Source organism: Mya arenaria, chromosome 4 (assembly GCF_026914265.1).
Source record: "Mya arenaria isolate MELC-2E11 chromosome 4, ASM2691426v1".
Lineage (NCBI taxonomy): Eukaryota > Metazoa > Mollusca > Bivalvia > Myida > Myidae > Mya > Mya arenaria.
The window spans coordinates 65,556,924-65,581,928 of record NC_069125.1 but is presented as its reverse complement, the minus strand read 5'-3'; the positions used below and the strand labels follow the sequence as shown (position 1 = coordinate 65,581,928).

The window sequence follows — 25,005 nt, the reverse complement described above, 5'->3', positions numbered from 1 at the left end:
GAGGAGTTTTATGAAGAAAGAAATACAAGCGTCTAACATACAATATAGCTTAAGTTTTGACCAGACGGGTCCAAAACAATGACTGACAAATATCAAATTATCCTAAACGCTGAAAAGTCGAGGTTGAAGTAACATGTTCTTTTAGAATTGTTTTGACAGTTTAAAACGAATTATAATGTACCAAAATTGGAATTATGACGAATAAACTGGACGTGATTCTCGAGTCCCAGAGACGGCAGGACCATGGCACCTTTGAATCAGACAGACAAGTGCCAGTTTTTCGAATATTCGCTACATTTCTAACGAGTTGTTAAACTAACTATTGTTATTTGCCACTTGCTCTTACCTGGCGAGTCGTTAAATGTTCAGTCGTTTGCAACAATTTAACGATTTTCGTCACTGTGACAATGCTTTCATTGTTAAATATTTAACAAAAGTACGAACAACCAGGTCAGTGTGACGAAAGCGTAAATCTGATGATTTCATGGTCAGTAATTCACGAAGAAAAAAAATGCATCGCAGTATTTTATTATGTTATCCTTGACAAATCCATCAAATGATGAAACATTTAAGACATATCTGACAATATGCAGATTACATATATTACATTAACACAAAGGTAATTGCATTATGCTAACTATTTCATTTTAACTTGTACATAAATATATTGATAAGGTTAAACACTTTACTAGACTACATTGCGAAAAAAAGTAATTTTCATATAGTTGTAACCCAATCTTAGAAAGGAAACTTGAGGTAAAATAAAGGAAACAAATTCTGACTGAGAGCTTGAGCAAAACAAAGAGGAATGTTGGTACACTAAAAGCATGAGGAAAAGCCAACAATAGTTCACATGTATAGCGATGAGGTTCGAGTTCAAATTACAGATAAAAACGATGATGTTACCTTTATAATTCACAATAATGATGAACACCATTTTGTGTATCATTTTTCCCAAAATATAAGAAGCAAGACTTGATCTAATGCATGAAGAATAAATAGTACGAACATGTATTTACAACCAATGTTTCAATAAGGTGTTGTCAGAGAAATATGAAATAGCTAAAGCGAGCAATAAATTGTCAGAGAAATATGAAATAGCTAAAGCGAGCAATAAATTATAACAATAAACCTTCTCTATATACAATTATAATAGGTAAATACAACATTTCTGTTTAAAACAAGCATATTTTTATGTGCACAACATACAGTTTAACAGGAAACCTTTTTTATGATTTTGCAATATTACAAGAATTTTCCATCTGTCCATGAATCTGAATATTAAGATCATAATTATATAGATATTAAAACCATAGAAGTGTAAGTATATCCCTGAATAACTTAATCTAATGCTAGTTTAACCAATGCTCAGCCTACATTGGTAATAATAGTACCTTTCATATCAAATGCAGCTTTTCCATAACACCAAAGAAATGTTATTATTTTCTCCTGGCCTGGATTTCTCAGACATTCTCAAGTCTCTTAAATATAATGGGATCAAGATAAGCTCACTATTTTGGTATGTATTGTGTGTATTTGTCATTGTTAAGAGTTTTTAGACATTTAATTATAAGGTGTTATATATCAGATAGCACAATAAAGTATTTTCTTTGTTGACAAATCAACTGACTTGGATAAGTGTAATAAGACACTTAAGCCTGTTATGCTTTAATAAGAATTTTTGAGAAATTTGCGTCTGGTTTAGTAAATCATGTTGCTGATTTGGTGAAATATCAAACAGTATCAATTATTATAACACAAATGTTAATGACATGAATAGATAAATTAACGAAAATGGACAAAGTATTCTTGACTGAGGTCAAACTATGGTATTGCCTTCAAAAACGTGATCCTTACAATTGACTAACTTATCAGAAAGACCATACAACAAATGCATAAGTCTAGCATGCCCATACATACTATTGCACTGTTAACAGTGATATCCCTGTATATGGATACAAGCTTAGTGAAAAGTGATATTAAAGGCATAAAATGTATACAATATATACTATTCTGAATCAACATGATCCACTGATAAATTAGTAACCATCATACAGCAATCAATGTTTTAAAATCCAGACACAGTCAGATATTTTTCACAGCTGTATTCATTTAATAAATACATTTACATACACCTACATACAAACATGTACATACATCTACATATATAAATACATGTACAAAGGCTCATATACATACATGTACAAAAACACAAATGCATACATGTAAAAAAAAACATTTACATACTTTTACAAACACACACACATGTATACATGTTTAAAGACACACATACATACATGCACAAAGACACACATACATACATGCACAAAGACACACATACATACATTTGCACAGACACACATACATATGTGTACTAAGACACACATATATGTACAAAGACACACATACATATATGTATAAAACACATAAATATATGTTCAAAGACACACATACATACAGACACAAAGACACACATACATACATGTACAAAGACACACATACATACATGTACAAAGACACACATACATACATGTACAAAGACACACATACATACATGTACAAAGTCACACATACATACATGTACAAAGACACACATACATATACATACATGTACAAAGACACACATACATACATGCACAAAGACACACATACATACATGTACAAAGACACACATACATACATGTACAAAGACACACATACATACATGTTCAGAGACACACATACATACATGTACAAAGACACACATACATACATGCACAAAGACACACATACATACATGTTCAGAGACACACATACATACATGTACAAAGTCACACATACATACATGTTCAGAGACACACATACATACATGTACAAAGTCACACATGCAAACATGTATAAACACACACATACATACATGTTCAAAGTCACACATGCAAACATGTACAAACACCACTTACAAACATGTACATGTAATTAACCGTTTTCTCAAGAAGTTCTTTGAAAAGATTTTTGATTTTGTATAATTCAAACACTTTAGACAAAATCCAACTTCTTTATACAAAAACAATACTTTTTTTTTTGACTTTCCAACTAAGCCAGTCAAATTCAGCAGACTTTGCAGGTGATCGACAATGATAAATACAAGGCTAACATAGCAATGGACCCATGTCATCATGAGGAATTATGTGTAAGCTGGTCCACTATATGCCTTCTTAAACAGGTCATTTTGTACAATGGCGGAAACGGATTTCAAGTATTTAAAATTAATTAAAATTTCAATACCATCTTCAATTTGTAGCTGTTTTCAAAAGAACTTTCTTCTTTGTGTTCTTTCTTGCAATATGAATAATCAAGGGCATTGTGTTCTGACAGCGAAGGAGAATGCCAAGACAAACAGAAGAGATTAATTATCAATGAATTCACATCCACACACTTGAAATTAAAATCAAATAAATTAAAAATAAAACAATTTAAAAAATTTAAAGATCTCTGTAAAATCCAAATATCAATTCTCATGTACAATGTTCTATTTATACAAATGGCAAATACAAGGCTATGATATGGTGTTCCTATCTGCTGAGTAGCCTCTTGGTTTTACACTGTCTCTTGTGGTAGTTCTGTGCCATGGAGTTGATGATGGAGAGAAGGAAGTAGGCCACCATCACTATCACAACCTTCTCAAATATCCATGCCAACACATTCCCAGATTCCTGCAACACAAATGATTCCTGTAAAACATCTTACTGCCAACACTATTAATGCAGGTTGATATCCGTTATTTTTCTCACTCAAACTCAGGGCTTAACTCAAAACAATTATTTAATCATGAGTTATGAACCTTACTACACATGCAGTCGAACCCGTTGGCTCGAAATCACTTGGCTCGAATTCCTCGTTGGCTTGAACTGAATGTAAAGGACCGATTTCATTTAACTGATTGTAAGCCTTCATGCTTGGCTCAAATTATTCGAGGCTCAAAGTTATTTTGCCGGTTCCTGCAAGTTCCGGCCAACGGGTTTCGACTGTATGTGTATTGGCACTGTTGACATGTTCTATAAGTTTCTTATCAATACAGTGAATGTTGTTGTTGTTTATTGCCGAATTTGTTAAAACATAATGGCATCAAGGCTTTGACAAAAGTACTTTGTATAATTCATTTACTTTGTTTAAAGGAACAACAAAGCAAGCATTGAAATAATTTAAGTCAAAATAAACATTCTTCTTGGATGGATATGATTAGTGGTGCCTTACCTTATGAGAGGAGGAGCCTGGTTTGTGATGGAGCTTCTCCTTCTGTACTCTGAGATACTCCTTAAATGGGGTTTGTAACACTGGACCATACTTCGGCAGCTTACTGCAAGCACAAATATTCATTTTTGTCAATATAGTGTCCACTTAAGTTTCTTTGTACTTGTAAATCAATGTTAGGTTGTATGCATTTTATAAAGAGGCTATGGACATGAGATTTATACTTTGTTAAAAAAGTGTAATATACACAGGTAACTATAGAGGTCCTATTATAAGACTGTGTTCTTCACTTATCATACAGGCAGCATGTTAATACTGAAAATGTGATCTATAATATGAAAAATAAGATACTCACCCTATTAAGCTGACTACAGTCTCTACATGATGTTCACTAAACAGGAATATCACAAATAATTTCTGAAATAAATTCAATCATCAATGTTATTATACACTCATTATTATCATTGGAGAAGCAAATACATATATATGTATGCATCTTTTATTAACAAAATATCAAAATGATACAATAATCATTACCAGAACAAATGTTGCATAATCATTTATGTCTAAGAAAATTCCATTATCAGTCTGAATTACACACATGAGTATCAATATCTACTGCACGAGAATACAGACTTATAATATGAGAGTCGGACAATGATCAACTAGAATCTGGTACCTGTATATGCATTTTGATAATGGCCTTTCCAATGAGAGTGGCTCCAAAGAAAGTCCAGAATGGAATGAGGAAGTGCCCACAGGTGATGCCCGCCAGATCAAACAGTGGGTTGGGTATCTGAAAAATGAAAACACCTTAAGTTGTGTTCCTAAAGCATCTTAGTGAAACATTTTAACTTAATAACAAAAAAAATAATAGTTATCATTTTAAATATCCTCTATTTTTCATTGCATATATTCATACGCATTTATTGTTTTTTCCATTTTGTTTTCATATTTTTGGTGTACAAACATTATTACTTTTCTTTAAATTCAACATGTTGAAAATGTTCACAAAGATGCTTTATAAAAATGGACTATGGTAAAAAAACTTTGAACTTACTTTAAATGCTTGTTGCAGGTTGTTTCTACTTATTTTTAAAAAATGCAATAATAGTGAGGTACATGTAGGTCACTAGTTATTAATATTTCTTTTTCATAAGGTGTACTTACAGATGCACACAGCAGAATACCAAAGAAGCCCACTCGCTGGACTAGATTGTGGATGGACAACTTTGCCTTCTCCAAAAAACTCTGCAAGGAGTCAAACAAGGGTTATCAGTCCTTCTCAGATAAAAATCATTGGTCTTTCTCTTTATTGATTTTGTACTGCTAACAAAAGAAGAAGAGAAAAGCATACATCCGGGTAAATATATTAAAAGCTAAAGACAAAAACATTAACAAGATATGTAAGCTTTTGCAGAAGTCATTGATTCGTTAAAAGAAAATTACATTTAAAATTGACTTGTATAATCCCCAGATAAGCATTGCAGGATAACAAAAGAAACAGAACCAGACATATGCATGCAATAGTTGATGCTAACATGAACCCTATTTGAACTGATATTCATTCATACACATACATGTAAGATGAAGCTACATCACAGTTTATCATACCACCACTTAATGTCATCAGTTCTATACCACCAATCAACTTTTACCTTCAAGCTATGGAAAAATATGGAAGCTGGTAATTTAGGGTTAAGTTGTTCATACATCCCTCTTAACTACAAGTATGTTAAAGGTCTCCACCAATGGTGCCATGGGTGATAAGCCCCTTACAAGCCTCTGTTTTGTTTACTTACAAATACATTCCTTTCAGTCTACAATCATAAGAAATGTTTGCAGTAAAAATATTTCTTTTAAATTTAAATAATCTATGATAGATAAACAACCAATATTTGTGATTCAGGGCTATTAAATTGAAATAACATGCTTTCACTTTCTATGAGAAAATAACTGCATAACACAAATATTCAAAGATCTCATATATCCCTACCATTTCTTCTGGGTGATCTTTCTTCTCATGAATAAGCTCTTCGAGTTCCTCAAAGTCATCATCATCAATGTCTGCCCCAGATAGACGGGCAGCGCGTGCCATGAAGTATGGGGGTAGCTCCCCAATGGCTGTGCCCGCCCCCCACATGAATGACTCCAGCCGAACCTTACTGATGATCTTCCACATGGAGATGTATTGATGGCCCTCATCATCCGGACACACAATTCTGAACGCAAAAGTAAAGTTATCATTCACTGGACCATCTTATTAGATTTATAATATAACCTATATTTTTATCCAATGAAATCGTTAATTGGCCGGTATTAAGCACTATGCAGCATTGCTTAATAGCTTAAAAATTCAACATTTAGCAGGGTTTTCAAGCTCTTCCTAGAGAATCAGTGGAAGCCATACAATATTTAAAAATGTACTCTACTTGTAAATGACAGTTTCTACACTTTCTACCCTTTTTAAAATGTAACAAGTTAACATTGATTCCGATGATGGCGATGAATAAGATCTTTTTTTCTTCATTTCAGCCTCATTCAGATCAAAATTAAAAAAGTAACAATGAACAACGATAAGTGTTCTAATTGCACTGAGGGACCTGACACCTGTCAGAGACAATCATACATCCAAAAGACTAATTTTAAATATTATAGTAAAGCAACAAACAGAAAAAATTACTTCTGATTTTTTTAATTCTAATTTCAAATTCATGGAATCTGTTTGGCAAATGCTTAAATCACAGTGAAAATGTTAGATGAAAGTCCTAAATATCTGATGGAAATCTGTTTTATAAATCAAAATTAAATTGTAAAAAGAACCCAATGGAAAGAGAGCCAGCTACCCGGTATCTTGTTTTTTAATTTGAACACATCATTTTTTTTATTTCAGGTTTTAAGTATAAAAAAAGTCTTACTGTGTGGGGTATGGAGGTTCAGGGAAGTCTGTGGACATACATTCATACGCTGCCAATGTTACTGCTGCTATGTGAGGACCCTGAGTAATGTTTAATAAAATAAATATGGACATTCAGTCAAATTGGAAATGATAATATACTTCTTATGACTATACATTTTAGAGACAAAAATAAACTGATAAGTGTTGTGAAAAAGCATGGGATTAATAATTATGATATAAATAAATCCATCTTAGATAAAAACAACAAAAGTATTCAAATGCTTAGAAATTTGTAAACAGCCATATTCAATGTCATGAGGGAATTCAACAGCTTCTCAGTGCCATGCCCTATAAGCTTACCAGGTAAAGTAGGAATGTATGGAGGCCAGTCCCAAGTCCGACGGAGGAGAGGATGCCCAGCCCGACCCAGTATGCGCACCACAGAAATGTCTTTTCCACACTCCCCACAGTCTGAAAAATTTCATTTACATATAAACATTTGATATATGTATGTAAAGTTCAACCCACTAAATGAAGGTGCACCACTGAACCGTCTTTAGTGTTTTGGGGAAACGACCTACAACCTTGGAATTGAGAATCTCTGTGTTTTTACACAATTGGGAATTTTTTATAAATAGTCATGAAGTTGAATATACTCATACACTCTCATATAAAGTGCATCTATCTAGGCTCCTTTGTATCTCCACATTACTAGATCAAGTTGTCTTGGAAGTCTCTTACATGGTGCAAACAAAGTGATAAATATACTATTTCAAAATAAGTAAGTTTAAACTAACAGCCTGTTATAGAAGTGTGTAAGTTAAGGCCATTACCTCCTGGTGGGCTCCCTCCACATGATATACTGCCAACAGTATCAGCGAAATCAACACACACAAGGCAACAGCCTTCTTTCTGTTGTACAATCTGAAAAGCAACAAACAATACTCTACAAGATATCCCATAAATTTCAAGTTGTTTGAGATCATATAGATACGTGTCAATATCATAGCAAAATAACACAAATAATTGGTAGAAATGTTATATACAAAGACCAAGGTCTTTCCTGAAAATGACTCTCAAGTCTCACCTTTTCCCTAACAAATACAGCAGTACACTGGCCTCCAGAAAGAAATATCTGATAGTCCTCACTGGGGACCGCCACAGGACTATAGACTCTCGCTCTTGTTTGTCCATCTCACGTTGTTTTTCGTCTTGTTTTTTGTCACTTACACTTCCATTTAGATCCCTATCACCTGAGCTAGCAGCATCATCATGTTTGCGCTGTCTTGCTTTTGTTTTTGATTTTTTCATTGTTTTCTCAGATTCCATTAATCTTGCCACCTATAATTGTATAATATTAACACTAATGTCAAATCTTACAATACCACAAAAACATATCACTTACATGTAGGTAAATGAAATACCACTAGAAAATACTTTTTTTTAAAAACAACAACAAAATATTGTCATTTTTCTAAATCATGTACACATAGCTTAAACTAGACAAAGACAATTATAATTTATGTAATAAGACAGACTCCCACAACAAATGTGCACCAAGTGAAAAGAACAACTATACTATCATCTATGTTATGAGAAAGGTTAGTCATGGTTAGTCATAATAGGGGATCCAACTGCTTTGTGCTATCACTACAGGGGTAGTTGATAACTTCAAAACATTGTCTTGAATTTTAAGTTGGAAGCTGGACAACTTTACAAAACTGTGAATTTCAGTGTCAACTTGTTCAACACTTCAATTAATTATAAATTGCTATGCTGATAAGCACATGTTTTTTCTGCACTATTTAAGTTAATTTTATCATTTTCGGTAATGTTTAAATATACCAAAAAGGGTGAATACCGGTAAATGTAAAAAACAATAGCTCTTATAAAGGATACTGAGTTTAATTTGAATGAAAGATGCTGAAAACACAGTATTTCTACCTTATGAGACTATAATCACAGTAAATCTTTTAGCACTCACCAATCATTTAATGTGTTTTGCTTTTACAGCCATTAAATACACAGTTATCAGTAAGTAATATTTTTCATAAATGTGTTATTTAGTAAGTAGTTAAAGGTTTATCACTCAAATTGTATTTTAATTATACATGTGTACAACTGTACATATTGATTTTGAATAAGAGTGTCTGTTTAAGATTCTCATTTGCTCTTTTTTTACATGGGGTCGCTGTGCACAAACAATCTTCGATCAGATATGTCTAAATTATGGGAACTACGGACATTACGGACCATGGCAATTTCAGACCAAACATATCGGACCATATTTGGGGACAGTACAGACCATATTTTGGGACAATACAGACCATATTTTGGGACATAACGGACTATATTGTATATTTCGAGACATTATGAACCATGATTTATAATTTTACTAACAGTTTGTTTTAACTCATTTCTCCACATCGTCTTCATATTACGCTTAAAAGTTTATTTTTAATTTATTAATAAATACTTGTATATGAATCCTCATTTTGATATGACACCTGCCAAATGCCTTCCAACTGAAATATTCCCATGAAATTCCAAACAGTCGATGTTTTATATGTGACTATTGTCAAATTCCTGTGAAATTCCATTAGGTATAAGAGACCAGTGTACACCTACAGTAAATAAGTATATAGTAAATAGAAATACATATTGAATTTATATCAAACATGTATAAAATAATATGTAAATAAATTATGTTCATCATGAATTAAGTTTTAAACTACGTCAACTAGAGCTGTCACAGGAGTGACGAATACCCCCAAATGCCGCCTGGACACAGGAATGGCAAACCATTCCTTTGAAAAGAGGCCATAACTCCAAGGTTACTGCACACTGCATCTTCTTTTATCATGCATGTATTGTTTTATTTAAATCTGTTGAGTAATTTAGAAGTTACACTGCTGACAAGAAAAACTAGCTGATGCTCTAGCTGATCTCTTCTGGAATAAGACATCTAGAGCATTCACGAGCTTTTCTTCCAACACGATCATCATCAAATTTTACAAGTACATAGTACAGGTCAATATTTGTAATAAGCACTACTGTGGCAAATAAGCCATACTTAAGTTCTGCTGGTATTCCACTGGCATCTGGTTCAAATGAAGCATGCTGGATTTGTTTTGTTTGTTCATCTTTCCAAGTGTCAATTACTTTTAAGGTAAATATTTGCTCATTTAGTTTTTGAAGGATCTATCAAACTTGACCTGTATCTTCTGATGTTATACCTGTGTACCAAAAAATGTTCAAATCTGTCAAGCCTTTCATGAGTTATCATCCGGAAACCATTTTTCTATTTTTAGTAACAGTGACCTTGACCCCATCAGCCCCAATATCGAACTTGATCTGTATCTTCTGATGTTACACCTGTGTACCAAAAATTGTTCAAATCCGTCATGCCTTTCATGAGTTATCGTCCGGAAACCGTTTTTCTTTTTTTAGTAACAGTGACCTTGACCTTGGCCCCACCAGCCCCAATATCGAACTTGACCTGTATCTTCTGATGTTACACCTGTGTACCAATTTTTTTTAAAATATGTCAAGCCTTTCATGAGTTATCGTCCGGAAACCGTTTTTCTATTTTCCATAACAGTGACCTTGACCCCACCAGCCCCAATATCGAACTTGACCTGTATCTTCTGATGTTACACCTGTGTACCAAAATTTTTTCAAATCTGTCAAGCCTATCATGAGTTATCATCCGGAAACCGTTTTTCTATTTTAAGTAACAGTGACCTTGGCCCCACCAGCCCCAATATCGAACTTGACCTGTATCTTCTGATGTTACACCTGTGTACCAAAAATTGTTCAAATCCGTCTAGCCTTTCATGAGTTATTGTCCGGAAACCATGAAAACCGACAGACCGACCGACAGACCGACCGACCGACAGACAGACCGACAAGCTCAATCCTATATACCCCCTCAAACTTCATTTGTGGGGGTATAATTAAATCAGATGAAAGAAAATAAACAAATATGACAATCTGAAGGTCATTTCAGAAAGCAATCAAGCAAATAAGAACATATAAATATACACATGATACACAAATATACATGGTCTGTAGTGTCCCCAAATTGGCAGGTGCGTAGGAGCCAATATTCTGGCTAGTAACGGCAATGGGGCAACGAATATTTGATACCAATTTTCTTAATAATAGTATTTTAAATTTAAAGCTACGCGCATGTAGATCAATACCAGTCTGACACGATATTGAATAAACAGGTCACAATGTCATAATTAAACCTGTGATAATCTAGCTAATTGATGTGAAAACAGGCAGCAGATTATCAAAGACGGGTAAGTTGAAGAAGAGGCAATAAGACAATAATTATTTGTGTCGTTTTTGATGTGTCAAAAACTGTAGTTGATTATGATAATTGCAATTAATCGTTAAAATAGAATTGTCATTAAATAGCCAGCAATATGCATTTGTTCAAACTGGTCACATTAAAGTTTGACTTTAAAATGGACGTTCCAAATCTGCCTAAAAGTTTTAAATTTCCAAAGAGATCTTTTGGTACTAAAAAAACTGAACACGGGGCATTCAACTCGCAATGGTTCCAAAGTCAGCTGTGGCTTCACTATGAAGAAGTAAACTGCGCTTATTTGTTATTTAAAAATACATTGAATGTTTAAAAGTAAATAAATACTGGCATTTATTATAATTTATGATTGCACAATAATCGATATGTCGCTGTTGCTCATAATGTTATTTTAACCGAAAAAAGGTTTAGACAATAACATGAAAAAAAAACCTGAGCTCACTGGAAATCGAGTCTTTCAATGCTTCAAATTTAAAAAAAACTCGACAGGAAGGGGACACACCTCCCCAGCCCACCCCTTCCGTGGCCCCAATGTCAATTTCCTTCTTACATGCCTGAATGGTACATTATGAAACACACTGTAAGTAATCTTAAATCATGGTCCATAATTTCCTGAAATATGGTCCGCTATGTCTGGTTCATAATGTCCATGGTCCGTAATGTCCTGACACCAATTATGAAGGTGTATTGCTTTTTGTCTACTACTTTTCCAATATGACTTATAGTGCATAAAGAGTTAATTTTATGAGCAGTATATTGATATGAAATAATACATGAAATGATAGACTTTCATCTTACCAATTCATTTTTCTTTCCATTTGTTCCTAGTTTACGCTTTTTTAATTGAGCACGTAACTGTGCGGCTGTCCAACTTTGTATTTCCTCTTGTGTCAACTTATTCAACATTGTACACTACAGTAAAGGGCAATTTCTGACTTTCTATTGGTTATAGATAACATTGGTTAAGAGGTTTAAGAGTGTTATGATATTTATAGGTTACTCTACATAACGAACGTATCATATCCTTTACAAATAAATAAGAAAACGGACTTTGATCGTATGTAATCAGTTTGTTGGCCACGGTGAGTTGTGAAAATAGCCGGTTCCCTTAAGCGTCGGTGAATATTGAAAAATAAGAAGGGAAGCTGGATACCAAACCAGTTTCCGGTGTTCGATATACAGTAAAAACGTCTCCACCCCAAACGGTTATTTGTTTAAGCTCCGTGTATAACCATTTATAATTAACATTATCAAATGATAAGCTGATGAATTGAGTGCGATGATTTTGAAAGAAATACCTTTAAATTTGAATCTAATAGTTATGAATTGGGGTGTAACTAAGAGACAAAACCTTTTGACATTCGCCCCTCCCTCAGAACCATAATTTAAATGGTTTAAAATGTTGGCAAGGGGGTTAATGAAAATTTAACACTTTTCAATCCGAAATGGTGCATTTTGATCATATGCTATATTTTCACCCATATGGTTTATAACTCTACTGTATTAATATTATCACTTACTCCATACCGTAGATTATATTCCTATTGTCTCTTTGGTAATGTAAAATAATTATACTTTGAACATAAATAAAATAGTCCATTTAAATTGATGAAAGCAAATGAAAATTGCCTTAACATGACATGACTCCGTGGGAAAATTTACTCAGCTTCTTATTGTACCACCTATCTTGAGAATCTCGGCATGCAAACGTATCAGGGATAAGGTAGACACACACTAAAAAGTATATGTAATTTCTTTACTGCTTTACGTACTTGTCCGGACTGTTAGCTTGATCACGCATAATTAACAAGGTCGATCAACACAAGGCTAAGTGTCGCCCACAAAAGTAAAGGTTACATTTACTTCATTTAAGTCAATAATACTTTTTTATATAGCTTGGCTTGTCTTGGCTTTATGCACAAGGTCGTGTATGGTAATTAGGTAATTCAAGTACATACACGCCTTTTTGTGTATATATTCTATAATTCGAGCACTTAAGAAATGGGTTTCCATTGATGCCATACACCTGAGCTCTCGGACTAATAAATCAAGACGGTCACTCTCAATGGGCATTTAATAATTAAAATTTCTTACTTGAAATAGCTTAAATATAAATTAGCAAACTAATATAATTAAGACACGTACGTGTTTGTAATTACGACATAGGTAAAGGTAATATTTAGAGGTCATGGTTAAAATTATATATTTATATAATCTCTATAGATATGCTTTTTTCATCACTTACTTGCATTACTGTTAAACAACACTGAAATGGAGTTAATGGTCCTAATAACTTATTCTCAAGATTTTTCTGGGCTACTTTCAGTCAATGTAACGTTTAATAATATACACCCTTAGCTGGCTCGATGTTGATGACGGGCGTTGTTTGATAATACATATTTATTAACTATTATCCTACTGAGGAAAACTATTTAAAAAATACACAAAATTTAAAAAGAAAAGAAAAAAATCTGAACTATAATCCAAGTTGGCATTTTTTCACACATATTCACCCTGCTGAGGCGGTGTCATGTACAAGGTCACACGAAGGAATGAATTGTCAAAAGCAATTATATTTTGGCTCAATTGTTGAACGAAAATGTGGCCTCAAATGTGTATTTTTAATACTTGATCCAATATAAACCATTCTTGACCCTGACCTAGATCAAGCAAACTTTGGCTTTAATAAGTGACAACACGGAAGTTTAGATCAAGCAAACTTTGGCTTTAATAAGTGACAACACGGAAGTTTATATCAAAACTTGATATCAAATAAATTGCACTTAATTAAGTAAATATTCATGCTCAGACATACACACTTGCATATGAATTATTCTTAATTGGAAATGCCTCATTCATAAAACTCCAAAGGTCAGCGTCTAGTGATTCAATGGTATTTCGAAGCATATTTAATTTAGTTCGTTGAACATAATTTTATAGTAAATCATTGCCTCTGTGTGCCTTGCATTTGTGCCAAGTTATTTTTATAATAACAGGATCAACTATACTGTATGTGCATATAATTAGGCGGCATTCCATAATGATTAACCTCTAAATGTGACCTTGACCTTTAAGGCAGTGACAGTTACAGCACGGGCACAACCACTAAAACTCTTGTGCATTTATGCAAAAACAAATTAAGATTAACCTCTTCACCATGACCTTCAAGCTTAGGGAATAGGGTCTTGCATGCGACACGTCGTCTTTATATGCCAATTATCTTTGCCAGGTTATATTAAAATTCCCTTCTGCATGACAAAGTTACAGCCTTGACATGACCATCTAATATCTTTCTATACATACACAGCATTCCATAATGATCAACATTTTAAGTGTGGCCTGGTGGCCACGTGGGGATGTGGGACTCTTCACAAGACACGTAGCCTCTGTGTGTTACATCTGTGCCAGGTTTTTATTCAAAATCACACTGTGCAGATTACAGCCCAAAAGGAAAAACAAACAGAAGGACGGATGCATGGACAGACGGACCGTGCGATTTGAAAATAGTTTCAAAAATTCACTGAAGAAGATACAGTTTCAAACATTTATTTGTATAAATTAGTCACTAATAAATAAATAAAATACATTTATATTTACAATGTTAACAACTTACACAAGAGTACCACAGAGCTGACATAAATAGTCTGTAGTTGTTTATTTCAAGAGAATGGGAATTATTTGACAATACTTAAAGCCAGAGTTACGGGCCCTGCTGTTCATGTGCGTTCTGTCTCAGGCAACATGGGATCCAACTTCCAAGTGTTGTTTCAATATTTAAAAAAAAAATAAATCTGTAATGTCTATTTTCTTATATGACACATACGCAGACAGCAAGTGTATCACAATACAGTGACTTGTTTTCTTAAAAAAAACAGACAAGCTAAAAAGCACATTCTTTTATCTATTTAACTGCATTTTCATGATTACAATTTAACTTAATCATAAACCTTCAAATCAAAGCTTCATTTTGATTTTAAGGGTTAAAACAAATATGGAAGTATCCAACATTTATCTAAAAAATATACTGTACTTCACACTGATTTTCCAAAATCTCTAGCAGTGATTAATTAGCACACTCAGACACCCTAGTAATAGCGGTAATCTATTTATAAGATTTTTTTATCAATATAATTATGCACCATTCCCTGTCACAACCATGCCCGGGATTCCCTGTCACAACCATGCCCGGGATTCACCATTTTCCACCATCATACTTCATCCATTGAGTTCAGCTGTCATTCTCCCACACAATGGATAGCAGGATTAACTTTTCCAGGCAGTCAATGAACATTAAATCTCTTATGAATTTCTATCAATTACGAGTGAACATGTAGTTCTACCGGTACTAGTTTTACATAACTCTTCCTCCTATCACAGCTGAATTTAAAACTCCCCACTATTTGAGCAACATCACCAAAATGGCCTAGAGACAAGGCCGTATCCAATGAAGAATATGATTGACAATGAAACCATCCCAAACACGTATTCACGACTCTCAGAATTATACCGCCTGGTGAAGGGGTGCATGAGGTTGTCCCAGCATCGGTCACCAGGACATAGCTGCTTGTTATCTTCACGCGGTGACTCATAATACCTGCAAAATAATCGAATTCAATTATAATTAATTGTAACTGTAATACGGCTTTTTATTTAACAATAATAAAATACTGACTTGAGTTTAGACCAGTAAATAATTTTTTACATTCTTTATGACTGGAGTAGCTTGCCATCTACGCTCGCAAACTAATTACAGAAAGACATATTACACAAATAATGTAAATATAAATATTAAAAATGGAATCAGTTGAGAACTTATCCCAACAGCAAGGCACACCATAAAGGATGGGTTGTTAAATGAATCATTATATTTTGGTAATTACAAATTTAAAACTTTTATCACATCATGTACAACATTTAAAAAAACAACAACAGTGTCACATACTTGGAGACGGGCTTGGGTATCTGAGGTGGTATCTGTGTGAAGCGGACGCGGGAGGTGAGCAGGAAGGGTTGGCTATCGGTCCCCTCACACACGCCCCCGGCCATATTCGAACAGCGTACAGACCAGCTGGTGTTCTGGTAGCTGTAAAGTTGCAACATACATGCAATTATATTCTATTTAATTGTAACAACATGAGACAAGTCTGACAAAAAAGGAAGAATTTGTATTACTTATTTGTGTTATTGATTTCTTTTTTACAAATCAAAATTACAAGATGAAGTAATGCAACAAGTGTACAAATCACAACACAATCCTCAATTTATTGACAAGCATGAAATACAACATTAACAAACACATTTTGATGAGCAAAAAGAAAGCCTGACCTAACTTTACTACCAAGCACTTCATAGATTGGGTAGCTATTAGACTGTCCCGTTTCTGCGTAGAAGATGTCTAGTTGTATGGTGTTGGTCATGTTGAAGCAGATTCCGGCCCTCCGGTCCACCGGGCTGGAGCCCAGTGGGAAATACTCGCTCAGCGTGCAGCCCTGGGTCAGATCTTCCCTGAAGATGATGAGTTAGAGAACTAAGGTAAATTATTCATCTCAAAAGATAATCTTTCCACAAAAAGAGGGAACAACTGATTGCATCCATTGTAGTCTGGGTATTCTAGATTAGCTTTTCATTTTTTTAAAAAGTTTTTAACATGTGAGGAATAACCAATTTGTGAAATAAACATACCGATATTAATATCGACATCCAAAGCAAAAGTTTTAACAATATGTTTTCCAAAGAACCTTATGTAGCATGATGATGGCATGATTGTGATGATCATTGCAATAATACTTATATTTGTTTGCTTAAATCTAGGAATGAAGTTCAAACAAAGCATGAATACTACCTGAGGACAGGGACCCAGAATGCGGAGTTTAGCTGATCATTGTATCCCCGTCTTCCCAACACATCTGCTGGCATCAGGGAGTTGAGGTAGTAGATCATGCGCTTCCTGTCATAAGGCAAATAAGCAACAGTGTTGTTGTTTTTCTCACCATTTTTGTGAATGGGGCCATTGCCCTTAGAATTGTGAAAATAGTGACAAAATGCCTTAAATTGTGAATTTATGATTCTATCGGTATATTTCAAATACTATATTTCAAAAAATGAAACAAAGCAAAGGCACTTTAAGATACAGAAATTTAAGAGATAAGAAATGCATTTAATCATGACTGTTCTAGTTTACTTGTTAAGAGTTGAATTGTTTCTTAATATTTTTGGGGGGATTGTTTTAAAACCAACTTTTGTGAAAAAAGTATATACTTTGTGGCATTGTGAAAGGGGCCGATTTCGGCCCCATTTTCAGTCACAAGAAACACCGTTTTATGCTTTTAAATTGTGAAAACAAAATTATTGGTACCAACTAGACAAGCTGCAAACATTTTGAAAGCAACCATAATGTTCATCTGTTTTAACATTTATCTGCAAAAAGTTGGTTGATGCAATACATGTATGTATGATAAATCAGTGTGTGTTACATAGCCAAGTGTTTACTCCAATAAATGTGTGTGATACATAACCAAGAGTTCACTCCAATAAATGTGTGTGATACATAACCAACAGTTCACTCCAATCAATGTGTGTGATACATAACCAACAGTTCACTCCAATAAATGTGTGTGATACATAACCAACAGTTCACTCCAATAAATGTGTGTGATACATAACCAACAGTTCACTCCAATAAATGTGTGTGATACATAACCAACAGTTCACTCCAATCAATGTGTGTGATACATAACCAACAGTTCACTCCAATAAATGTGTGTGATACATAACCAACAGTTCACTCCAATAAATGTGTGTGATACATAACCAACAGTTCACTCCAATCAATGTAAGTGATATCATACATAGTCAATTGTTAACTCCAATAAATGTGTGTGATACATAACCAACTGTTCACTCCAATAAATGTGTGTGATGCATAACCAACTGTTCACTTCAATAAATGTGTGTGATACACAACCAACAGTTCACTCCAATCAATGTAAGTGATATCATACATAGTCAATTGTTCACTGCAATAAATGTGGGTGATACATAGTCAATTGTTCACTCCATCATTTACCTGAGGGCTGTACAGTCAGTAAAGTTCGCCACGTTCAGCTGCAGAGTACAGGAAGTTGTGATGTCTTCTCCAAATTTTAGAACCCTCCTTCCCGACCCCTCACACAGGCCGTCAGGTCCTGGGAAAAAAACAAGTCTTCATTATTATTATTTTTATCTTATTGATTTAATCCTAATAAACAGCAAACAAAATTGATATTTTATGTTAAAAGAATACACTTGAATGCATTGAAATGGCATATAAGTACCAGTAGTTTATGTAAGCCCTATACTATAAAATGTCCTCAACATTTAAAATCAATGAACTAAATCTACTAGAAAGTACACTTTGACCAAGAAGTCAGTGACAACATCTTGTGGAGTTTGTTTTGTCATAATTAGTTCATACCTGGACTAAAGACTGCCATCTGCCTGGATGCATTACTGTTGACAAAGAGGAACTGCTGGGGATCAGTTGTGGTATTATACACCATGGATCCACTGAAGAATTCACTCCCTTTGTCATATCCAACCTTTCCTGACCTTGTGTATGGCTCACCAGTTATGTTGTTAAAATTATCTGTTGCTGCATCTGTTATGTTATTGTTGAGAAAGGTCATCTTGAAACGTTGTGAAAGGACATTGGGCACGTTATTGCTTCTTACCGGAATATCGCCAACAATTATCACAGCATCTACTCTAACAATAGTGCTGCCAGCCCACTGGGCAGTGTATTCAACATCTATTACAGCATTTGAGCAGATTTCAGACACACTATTATATGAAGGGGTAAAATTGACCAATACATTTTGAGATGTACAGTCATCCACAGTAGTAGATGGGGTTGTCGAATCAGGTGTATTTAGATCAACACAGAGATCTGTTCCACAGGTTCCTACACAATTTTCATCCAGTCGAAGATCTGAGGTGGCTGAGCTATCAACAGTTATTGGAGTTGTTGAACGTAAATATGTAGAAGCTTGGGCAGATGATGCACATTTATATATTACATTTGTAATTGCCACATTAATTCCATTGAATTCTTGTAAAACACTGAAGGAAGAGGTGAAACTGCTATTTTGGACATAGAAAAGTCGGCTAAGGATGGATGAAGATGAGCACAGATCAGTAGTGAGGGTAAATGTACATGAGTGGTCAAGATTCTTCAGGTACTGGACAGGGGCTGTGTCCAGGCACTGACCACTGAGGACAGGCTGGGGAAGAGTGAAGGTACCAAACCGACTAGGGGTTTCACTCTTTGTTTTCACTCTGGTTCCATACTTGTACGCCACAACACCCAGGTCGGCAACCTGCCTGGAGTCCTGTTCCCTAAAGTAATCAATCACAAGCAGATTTTAAACAGTTTTTCTCAATTAACCTATGCTACACCAAAACAACATTTGAAAAACCTCCAAAAAATCTTACCTGTTTTAAACAACAAAGACAAGTTTAATTTAGGGAAAAATAACATTTGCATTTAAAATTGTTTCTCTAAAAACTAACTCTATCCTTACCTGTACCAATAATAGGACACAGTGCTCAGCCTGTCAAGGAATGTCTGAGTATTGTTTGCAAGTTTTTTCTGCCAGTCATAAAAGTATCCGAGGAAGGCGTTATACTCAAACTGAACACAGAGCAGGGGAAACCAGTCCTCCTTGTTTTGGTGGGTGGAGGTGCATCGGTGATGCTGTGTCTCTGGATCCTGGCCCCCAGGCAGAAATGGTATACAGGCCTCAAAAGTCCTCTTCTGATCATCTGTGCAATCCTGAAATAGCAGTGGAATAGTTTAAGAAACATTTACACTTAAAAGTATTATTATAAAGCATGTCTTGCACTCTTTACAGTAGTCATATAAGTTACGATACATTCATGTTTTGCTTTTTACTCAATGCAGTATATATTAATGGTTGTTCTTAAAATCATATGATCAACAGTGACTTCAACAAAAAGAATCAAAAACTTAGTCATACATATAACACTAACAAATTTTACTGTTTTTAAACTTTCCAAATTTGTTTACAATTTGAAATGCTTACAGAATCACAGCAGCAGTTTGTATCACATGAACCACCAGTGAGATCACAGGGACAAGGGGCTATGTCCTCGAAGGCTGCATTGATAACTTCTGTCTCCTGGGCAACTACAACAAGACCAATCATAGAATTAATTTAGTTTTGAGTAATGAACTTCAAGCCTGGGTCAATATACAATGAAGTTCTGCTTCTTTGGACATGTTCAACTTCTTTGTGGCTTTAATCTTCAAAGTATTTCCCCAGTTTGAGTTGGTGATACCAATCATTCTTTTTCATCCTCACAAACCAATATTAAAGAATTTTGCCAAGGGTATCCTTTTAATAGGACTTTCCACTGTAATACTCAAGTCAAACAGTAGACCCTTTTGACCATGCTGTCAGATAAAAGCTTTAGCCCACCCACCACAATGGATTCCCTTGTCAATAAAAGAGGGAATTCTACAAGCTAGGAAACAAGCTTCCAACAACTGCAATGCTGTCATTGACTGGTATGTATAAACAATAATGCAACTTAAACATTCACAGAATGTTGAGCCGAAAGGGCCAAGTAAGATTCAATAAACACTTGGGTGTCTAAAGCTCTTAAATGGGGTTCTCCCTGTTGATTTTTTGGTCTGATTAAACAGTTCTCAATTTCATTTGTTTTAATGAACAAAAAAGTAATCTTGGGAGGAAAAGTGCGCCATGTTGGGCTCGGACCCATGACCGCGGAACACTAGCAAGGCAATCTAACCAAATGAGCTAAACGGGCGGCTGGTTCTTACCCACACACACAACATTCCTCCCTATTAACCTTTTAGGTCGATCCAGTTTTGTGCTAAAACTGAAGACTGCTGGGACACTAGCATTGAGCTAACAGGGCAGATTCTATTGTTCAATGCCTATATAAATTTTAATATAATGTTTTCATGATACCGTTCCTAAACACATATTTTGAAATTTGAAACTGTTTGGTGATAGCTTTTCATATTTCGATATTTAATAAATTTTGAATAATAATTTAACACTTTTTCCACAGTAACCACAGATATATTGTATAGTATGGTGATAACTATTTATTATGTATTTGGCATTGAACGGGTTTATGTAGTTGAATTTGGTAGAGACCGGAATAAATGCGTACATTGACCATAGTTATGCAATACAAGGTGTTTCACCCATACCAAATTAATGTTTAGCTTCTGCAGATGGATAGGTTTTGGGCTTCCTGATCAAGAAAAACAACAATATTTTTTATGATCAACAATCTTTTACTATAATTCCAACTCCAGAACACCAGTGCAAAGAACATGCTTCATACTTTGCACTAGTATTCTTCGCATTTGATATCAGAAAAGGCTCCTGTGATTATGTGTAATTCCTCTGCAGGCACAGGCACCGCCGCCCCAATATTTTGAGATGTTGAAACTGCGCACTAATACATTTATTGTAGCCCAAGTCTTGTGGCTCCAATATATTTAAGAGTCTGACCTATTATTGTCATGCATACTTTCACAACAGCAGCAGACGGGCCAATTAAAAAATGTGTCACCAGTGTAACCAATGATACTTGAAAATGTATAAGTGCATTAATTAATAAATTTGCAAATTATTAACTGCATGAAAACTTAAACAGTACACGAGATAGAACAAAGATATCCAATTCTATGTGTTCAGAAAACACAAACAAACAAAAGGGCCAATTAATGGAAATTCATTTTTTTATAATAAACTTAAGCTTGTATTCTGTTGAAATAATGCAAAATCAAGTGAAATTAAACAACTTAACTCTATTTTCATAGGTTATGTCAGAGGAATTCAGAAGAGTTTAAATTTTAGTTTGACAGTAGTAGTTCTGGAAAGCTTCCTAAAACTAACAACATAACTTGGAATCCTGCCCTGATATTATGGTTTGCTTTTTTGCGTATTCACACTTAAATTGTGATTTCAGCGGAAGTGAGATGTGATTATGTCAACAAATGGAGACTTTTGAAATTTAACTTCTCATAATCCTTACCTGATGAAACCAGTGTTACTTGCTAAGATGTTTCTAGCGCCTGATTGATAATAACCTGGCGCCTGATATGTAACATCCAATATGAAGGGAAAATGTCATTGAAATGTCTGAGAACTACTGCTGTCCAAGAACTACTGCTGTCCGAGAACCACTTGCCTGCTAGCTTATATGTATAATGAGCTATTCATATTGAACTGTATTCATTCTATGTTTATTATGTGCTATTTATATTGTTCTATATTTAAGACAGTCTATATAAAAGTCTAAACCTGTTGGCTTGATATTTCAGGGACCGGCCAAAATACTTTGAGCCTTGCGAATATCAAGCCAAGCAGGAATTTTTACTGAATGTGTATTTTTCTTTGATACATTAAATAAAGTAATGTTTATCTGCATACTTATCCGATATTTAGGCATTTGGAGATTTTATGACATTGTCAAACTGCAGTAATTCATAGATATTTTAAGCTAGATAGTTGGTAGGAGTGACCTCTTTGATAAATTTGAAGAAAAAATAATAATTCTGTTCAATGTCACTTAAATTTATACAGGTCATATGACACCAAAGCAGGAGTTCATCAAACCACTGTGGTCCAAGATGGACTAAGGAGGCTCTGGTTTCTATATTCTACATGGGATATGCTTTCGTGAAAAGCGCTCATGCGAAACTCAACTTATTGAGCTGACCGACGATCTTGTAAGAATCACTTCATCAGGTAATCAAACTGACTTAATTCTTTTGGACTTCAGCAAAGCTTTTGATAAGGTAAATCATCTCAAACTTCTATTCAAACTACAGGATTATGGTGTTTGTCCACAGGTTCTCAAGTGGTCTGAGGCATTTCTCCTTCATAGAAGTCAGACAGTAGTCTTGGATGGCGATCATTCTGAAGAAGTACCTGTAACACCTGGTGTACCTCAGGGCTCTGTACTGGGTCCCTTGTTTATCTTGATTTACATAAATAACCTCCCTTCTAGTATCAAATCACAAGTTCGACTTTTTGCAGATGATACTGCTGTTTACCTTACCATCAATTCTCCCTCTGACTGTGCTATCCTTCAAAATGATCTCAAACAACTGGAATTATGGGAAAATGATTGGGATATGGAGTTTAATCCCTCCAAGTGTCAAGTTTTGCACATAACAAAGAATAAGCATATCATCAGAAATCGATACATTCTCCATGGCCAGATCTTAGAGCCAGTCAGAAGTGCAAAATATCTTGGTGTTGACATATTAGCAGACCTCACCTGGAACACTCATATCTCGAGAATTACCACCAATGGAAATCATACTCTCAACTTCATTAAAAGAAATATAAAAACAAAAACAGAAAGTGTCAGGACTTTAGCTTACAAAACCCTTGTCTGTCCACAGTTAGAATATGCAAGCACAATTTGGCACCCACACACAAAATCAAACACCAATAAAATTGAAATGGTTCAATGTCGGGCTATCCGTTGGGTTAAACATGACTTCTCTCCTCTCTCCAGTGTTACAAACATGCAGGAAAGTCTTGGTTGGCGCTCACTTGAACAACGTAGACTGGATTCCCGACTTGTAATGTTTTACAACATATACCATCATCATGTTGCTATTACGCTGCCATCTTATATTCAAACACCAATAAGATTTACCAGACTAATGCACCCACTATGTTTCAGACAAATTCAAGTAAAAACTGACTATCACAAATTTTCATTCTATCCTCCCTCGGTTGTACTTTGGAACAGTTTGCCAAATCATATTGTCACTATCCCCACCCCTGACACATTCAAAGTGGCTGTGGCAACCATTAAGCATTAGAAAAGCGAGCAGTATTTTTATCCTTTTACCAGTTCACCAATCTCTTTTTATCATGTTACCTAAATTGTGTTCTCTTTTATACCCTAGTTCTCACTTTTCTGATGTGATTTGCCTCATCAGTGTTTTATTTTTTTCACTAACAAGCCGGCGGTCACCGTTCATGTCAGTAACACTCGGAAGAGGAGTTGACATTAAACAGAGATAGATAGATAGATAGATAGATAGGGATGTCACTTATTAGACTAAAGGCTAAACTGTAAACATTTTACAGATTTTGGTTTATATTACGAACTTTGGGCTGAAGCTGATGAAACAGCCAGTAGGAACAGCGCTGCAAAGGTATGCATGTTGATCATTCAGCATCCATATTGAATAGAGTACACGCGTTGAATTGAGATTTGACTTCGATGAAACAAGAATGTGCAGATCTTTTCCTTCCCACCATTTGTTTACATGTCTCTACGTCAATGTGTTACGCCGGATTTCATTGGACGAGAGCGGAAGAGGTGAAAGTCGTAAAATATACAGACAGGTTTAAATGATTTAAACTACAATAGAAATGTATAATTTTTTACTGAAACCATTATACCATATTTTATCATACACTTTATGTACTTTTCTTTTAAGCATGATGTCGTAAATAGTATGCGCTAATCAAATCTT

General features: G+C 34.7%; 2 protein-coding genes across 3 annotated transcripts; both read right to left on the bottom strand.

Moving 5' to 3' along the window:
* Positions 1-510: 510 nt before the first annotated feature.
* On the bottom strand, positions 511-12,607 carry LOC128232022 (vacuole membrane protein 1-like). Of its 2 annotated transcripts, none has more exons than XM_052945360.1 (11): positions 12,513-12,607; positions 8,217-8,470; positions 7,963-8,053; positions 7,490-7,600; positions 7,149-7,228; positions 6,227-6,452; positions 5,401-5,481; positions 4,910-5,026; positions 4,586-4,647; positions 4,234-4,336; positions 511-3,692 (listed from the first exon to the last, which is right to left on the bottom strand). In XM_052945360.1, exons 2-11 carry the CDS (start codon positions 8,456-8,458, stop codon positions 3,552-3,554), a joined length of 1,254 nt encoding a protein of 417 aa, XP_052801320.1. In that variant the 5' UTR covers positions 8,459-8,470; positions 12,513-12,607; the 3' UTR covers positions 511-3,551. The 2 variants fall into 2 exon arrangements, with proteins under 2 accessions (XP_052801320.1, XP_052801319.1); XM_052945359.1 differs by having other exon boundaries at positions 12,261-12,580.
* Positions 12,608-14,992: 2,385 nt separating this feature from the next.
* On the bottom strand, positions 14,993-24,796 carry LOC128230284 (tectonic-2-like). Its single transcript, XM_052942425.1, has 9 exons — positions 24,635-24,796; positions 20,543-20,646; positions 20,021-20,271; positions 18,916-19,835; positions 18,529-18,646; positions 17,305-17,409; positions 16,788-16,967; positions 16,405-16,545; positions 14,993-16,056 (listed from the first exon to the last, which is right to left on the bottom strand). The coding sequence occupies exons 1-9, from the start codon at positions 24,696-24,698 to the stop codon at positions 15,873-15,875; spliced, it is 2,067 nt and encodes a 688-aa protein (XP_052798385.1). The 5' UTR covers positions 24,699-24,796; the 3' UTR covers positions 14,993-15,872.
* Between the last annotated feature and the right edge of the window lie 209 nt (positions 24,797-25,005).

Coding starts and splice junctions, on each gene's coding strand:
- LOC128232022 (XM_052945359.1), bottom strand. CDS start 12,368: ATGTTGAATAAGTTGACACAAGAGGAAATACAAAGTTGGACAGCCGCA. Junction 7,601..7,962: donor TGGAGGGAGCCCACCAGGAG/GTAATGGCCTTA, acceptor GAAATTTTTCAG/ACTGTGGGGAGTGTGGAAAA. Junction 4,648..4,909: donor TTATCAAAATGCATATACAG/GTACCAGATTCT, acceptor AATTTATTTCAG/AAATTATTTGTGATATTCCT.
- LOC128230284 (XM_052942425.1), bottom strand. CDS start 24,698: ATGATCAACATGCATACCTTTGCAGCGCTGTTCCTACTGGCTGTTTCA. Junction 20,272..20,542: donor CAAACTGCTGCTGTGATTCT/GTAAGCATTTCA, acceptor CTGCTATTTCAG/GATTGCACAGATGATCAGAA. Junction 19,836..20,020: donor GTGTCCTATTATTGGTACAG/GTAAGGATAGAG, acceptor TGATTACTTTAG/GGAACAGGACTCCAGGCAGG.